The 5,194-nt window shown below is 33.4% G+C and overlaps 1 protein-coding gene across 1 annotated transcript; it reads right to left on the bottom strand.

Annotated features, from left to right (window-relative positions):
* Nucleotides 1-3,647: 3,647 nt before the first annotated feature.
* Nucleotides 3,648-5,194, bottom strand: LOC131600433 (glycosyltransferase family protein 64 C3). The gene has a single exon (XM_058872595.1). The coding sequence runs from the start codon at nt 4,929-4,931 to the stop codon at nt 3,963-3,965; it is 969 nt and encodes a 322-aa protein (XP_058728578.1). The 5' UTR covers nt 4,932-5,194; the 3' UTR covers nt 3,648-3,962.

The following is a 5,194-nucleotide window of genomic DNA, read 5'->3' as shown; positions in this document are numbered from 1 at the left end:
ACACACCAAAAACAACAAAGTAATCTGAAGTTCACCTTTGGTTCATACAATTCAACGAACACTTTGTGGACAGACTAACAAAACAATAAATTTCAAAAACAATTGTTTCTCTCTGTAACAAAAACAAAAACACGAAAAAGAAAAAACCCGTGTTAAACTCGTTGCAAAGACATAATGAATGTACGACGCCTTCAAGGTCTCTCTTTTATCAACCTATAAAAACAGTGAGTTAAGGGTAATGTTATATGAAACATAACACTCTATCAAAGCAGATAAACAACTTCAGCACCCATAGATATATCTTTGCTTCCAATTGCAGTTGAAAGCTCCAATTGACGGGTTGGGTTCAAGCCAATACTGGAATCAATAGCTGCATGAGGATAAATATACTGCACATCCAATTGAAAGTCAACCCTTCAATTAGAAAATGCTAGGAAATAGATGATGAAAACAAACCTGGGATTTGGAGGGTTAAGGAGTAGCTCTGACACCGACAGAAACAAAATATCCCTTAAAAGTATCTTCTTTTCCAGATCTGCATCATGTTCTCAGTCAGAATCACCGCCGCAGATTAAATCCCAACTGCACCTCTCATAAACTTCGACGCCACCAAGAGCTTCTACCAAATCGCGCCACCCTTCATATTTGGATCAAACCGCGACAGATCCCCTCCAACAGCAGCCACCGTGATCCTTGTTTCAACCATGTAAGCCACAAAGACTGATGTTTGGATGAACAACAAATTTAGAATTTGGAATGTATGCATCCATCTTAATATCCTTCAACAGTAAATCAAACGTTGTAATCTTGGGAAATGATGCTTTGGGTTGAAAATCGTGAAACGTGTTTGCAGTATCAATGTATCTGTTGGCTGCTCATATTTCACAGCTAGTTTTAATGTTGATGGATTTTTATCGTGATAATAAATATAATTAAAGTTTAGAGGGATAATTGTGTAGTTGGGTAAATAAATCGTGCAGATTTTTGTAGTGATGCCATGTCAGCAAAATTTGAATTACAATCAACCATGTTTCATTATTTAACACAAAGACTAATGTGCCCTTAATGATTAGATTAGTTTAAGTTAAACTCAGTTTGGGCATACATGGAAACTAAACTAAGTTTTAAAGATATTTGGATGGGAGTCCTGGTATAGGTGGATGGGAGTACTGGTATTGCAGGGAAGTTTAAAGTTATTTGAAAAATCTCAGCAGGTGCAGTCACATCTATCCAGGTACCTAGGTGTACCTAGGGTGATTGTACACATTGAAATAAGTTGGATGGGAGTACTGGTATAGGTAGATGACCGAATAAAATAAATAAATAATTATGTTAGTGAGACTCATATTTGAAATGGCCATGGAATCATATGTCTAAATAAATTTAATAATTGTAACTATTAAACTAAATTAAAATATAATTTTAAAATGAGAAAGAGAAACTAAATTATTAATATAAATAATTAAAATCATAATAAAACTAAGATATAACTTTTCGTGCAATTTTTTGTATTTGCATCAATTATATATTCATTAATAATTATTATTGAAACCATTATTGAAAGTCATCATTCTTTTTTAAAATTTAATATTGTTGATTATATATGACATCTTTATTAATAGTCAATATTCTCCATATTAACATCTCATCTTGATTATATAGCATTTAATTTAATAATGATAATTCATATTATAAAATATTTTTATAATATCAAATATATTGATATTACTATAAATTTTGATATAACAAATTTTCATATAATATTTTTATTATTATATTATTCATTTAACATCATTTATTTTAAATAATATTTTAAATAATGATATCAAATATATATGGCATCTTTATTAATAGTCAATATTCTCCAATCTCCAATTTTCTCAAAGTGTTGTTTACATCCTTTTTTTCCATGGTTTTCTTCACCAAGTATCTCCCAACATTATCTTCTCTACTCACGACGTGTCTTGCACTCATTGGTTTTATCAGATTTTCTCCTCAAATTTAATTTTCAATTCTCTCTCTCTCTCTCTCTCTCTCTCTCTCTCTCTCTCTCTCTCTCTCTCTCTCTCTCTCTCTCTCTCTCTCTCTCTCTCTCTCAAATTTCACGTTTCAGAATTTCCTCCATTCTCCTTTCATATTCTTCATCCTTTATGAACACTATCATATTTTACTCAGAAAAACCCTAAAATCGTACCATCATAATCAATCTTTCAACAATCTTCATCCGCATTCAATTAGTTGGGATGTTTTTGACTAAAATAGTAACGAATCTCAGCATTATATATTTCAACAAAATACATTAAATCATCTTTTATACCTATAATAATAATAATAAATAATTATTACTGACTACTATAATTATCAAATTTTTGTAGAACATCAATCATGTGTTAAACCACAATGAATTTCTTCTTAAACGCTTACAAAATTAACACTGTTAAAATTAAATACAGACCAAATTTTCTAATCAATTTGAAAATCAATTTAAGCTGCCAAAGCTTTAGTCCCCAACAAAATCTTCTTTTTTCTCCATTCCACAAAAAACCTGTCAGAAAAATAAAAAACCCCATGAACATGATTTTAAAAACATGAAACCTAATGAAAAAACTGATAAAAAAAAATAGTTCCAAAAGCATAAATTATTTTCTCAACAATAATGAAATAGATGTTGCACAAAGTTGTTTCTGAAAAAATAATAAAAAATATTAATGAAAAGAAACAAACAACTTAAAATTTTAATTTTTACACGATTGATGGAACAAAAATAGTAAAAGCTCAATCTTTTTTTTTTATAAAATGAGATAAAAAGGTGTAAAATCACATAATATTCAAAAACTTTAAAAGAAACTAAAATAAAAATCAGACATGTAAAAAAATTAAAATTCACCTTAAGATATTTCTCTGTTTCCTTTCACCTAATAGATCTGAAGGTAAAAAATTGGTAGATCTCTTCAAATCTCATACATACTTACTGCAAAATAAGAGCAACAAATTAAATTCACACAAAATCTGAAATAGAAAAAATAACAAAGAGATTTATTTGGGACTTTCATCGAACACGATGCAGGCAAGGTGCATTCTATATTTTGAAAGCACATTATTGACACAAATAACTCTCACAACAACAACAACAACAAGTAACACCATACAAATAAAATAGGAGCAAATAAAAGGAGAATCTGAACAAAAATCAAAAGTGAAAAGGAGATCCGCATTTTATTGAAACCTGCAATAACAACAACAAATATAATCAACAACATAATCATCTGTGTTTCGTAGATCTAAGTAAAGAAGGATAAAATTATCATTTTTGTTGAAGAAAAAGAAGAGAAAAGAAAGAAGAAGAATAAGAGAGAGGAAGCATAAGAGAGAGAAAGAAGAGAGGAAGAGAAAAGTAGAGGAACAGAGAAGAAAGAAGAAGGGGAAGAGAGAGAACGTGTAGGAGAAGTGATTGGGGCATGAAAAGTGGAAAAAGTTGTGGGAGCATAAAAGTGATTCAGTAAAAGATTTGAGGTGATTCTATCAGAAAGTTAAATGATATAATATTGTTTATTTTTTAAAATCCATCAACTTTGCAACCAAATGAAGAAAAGGAATTGAAAAAAGCTTAGACCATCCACGTGGCTAGCTATATGAGCAGCAGGGTAAAATTGTAATTGGCAGAACATAAAACTTTCTTATATTGTAGATGTGTAACTTTTGAATTTAAACATGATATTTATAGTGAAACATGATATTTAATCCACTTATACATAAATATGTTCAAACATGAACCCATTCACATGTAACTCACTTCTAACCATAATCAATTCTAAAAAAATTATTTTACTGCAAAACCAAACACATAGAAAGACATTCAAATCTACAATGTCTCACTTCTTACCAAAATTTTGAAGAAAAGAAAAACACAAAGGATATAAACAAAACTACAACAAAGGAAATCCAAGGCCACACATGTAGTATCATTGATCACAAAACACCAATTTACCACCTTTGCGGCACAACCCTTGTTCCCCAATAGAATCAACAACCTTACCATAACTATACCTCAAAGGCATTCTCCCCATAGCCCTATGAAACTCACTTATACACCACCCTCTATTTTTCCTATGCACCCCTTTCCTTCCACTCAACCCCAAACTAAACCTTCCCTCATCATTTCTCGCATCACCATAATCCCTCACTCTTTTCACCCCAACCAAAATGGGACCCACATTGGTTGCATCAGCCACCACAAAGTTCATCAGTATATCCTCACAATTTCGAACCGAGTCAACAATCTTCCTCATTCGAACCATGCGTGGCCCACCCTCGCAGCTATACCTGAACAAGTACTCGCTTTTGAGCAACATGAACTTGGTGAGCACAATGGAAAACCGGTCCGGGTGAACCGTGTAAACCCACTCCTTCCGGTTCATGTCCACGTCATGCGACCTGGCGAAAACCCCAACAATACGCTCCCGGTTCGTTAACCAAACCCGAAACGCAAACTCAAACGACGGTTCATCTACCTCGACATCGTCGTCACAAACCAAAACGGCATCGGTTGTTATGTCGTTTAAACGAGGAAGGAAACGATCGTTTAAACTACTAGAAGGGTTTCGGTGTAACGAAATAGAATCGGAAGAGAGCGAGAGGTTGAGAGCCAATTGGTTAATGACACGTGGCGGTGTAGATGGGTTTCCCCAGAGGACGAGCACGGAGGATACTAGTGGGGAGAGTGAGTACGTGGCGGCTAGTGATTGGAGGATGGGGATTCGGGTTTCGGAGAAACCGTTTATGAGGACTGTGATTTTGTTGGGTTGGAGGTTTTGTGGGTCCCGGTTTTTTGTGGGACCGCAATGGTGGTTTGAGTTTGATGATGTTGATGTTGGTGTGAAGAGGAATAATAGAACAGCGAGGATTAAGGTGGTTGTTGTTGGTGAAGTCATTGTGTTGTGGTGGTTTACGGTGGGTTTGAGGATTTTGAGGTTGTTGGATATTTTATTGTTGAGAATGGAAGGTTGCTTGTTTTTTGTAGTGATTGTGAGGCATGGTCACATGGAAATGAATGGGTTTGGTGGTGAAGCACGTTGGAAGTGATTTTTGAAGTGGGGGTTTGGTAATTTTGTGGATAAAGTGGATGAATTATAACCGTATGATATAACTATATTTAAATCAGCATAGATTCATAGACAAAAGGTATCATGATTTT

The sequence above is a fragment of the Vicia villosa genome, linkage group LG4 (assembly GCF_029867415.1).
Source record: "Vicia villosa cultivar HV-30 ecotype Madison, WI linkage group LG4, Vvil1.0, whole genome shotgun sequence".
In the NCBI taxonomy this organism is placed as follows: Eukaryota; Viridiplantae; Streptophyta; class Magnoliopsida; order Fabales; family Fabaceae; genus Vicia; species Vicia villosa.
This window is presented reverse-complemented; position numbering and strand designations above follow the sequence as displayed.

Excerpts from the sequence above, each read along its gene's own strand:
- LOC131600433 (XM_058872595.1), bottom strand. The coding sequence starts at position 4,931 with ATGACTTCACCAACAACAACCACCTTAATCCTCGCTGTTCTATTATTC.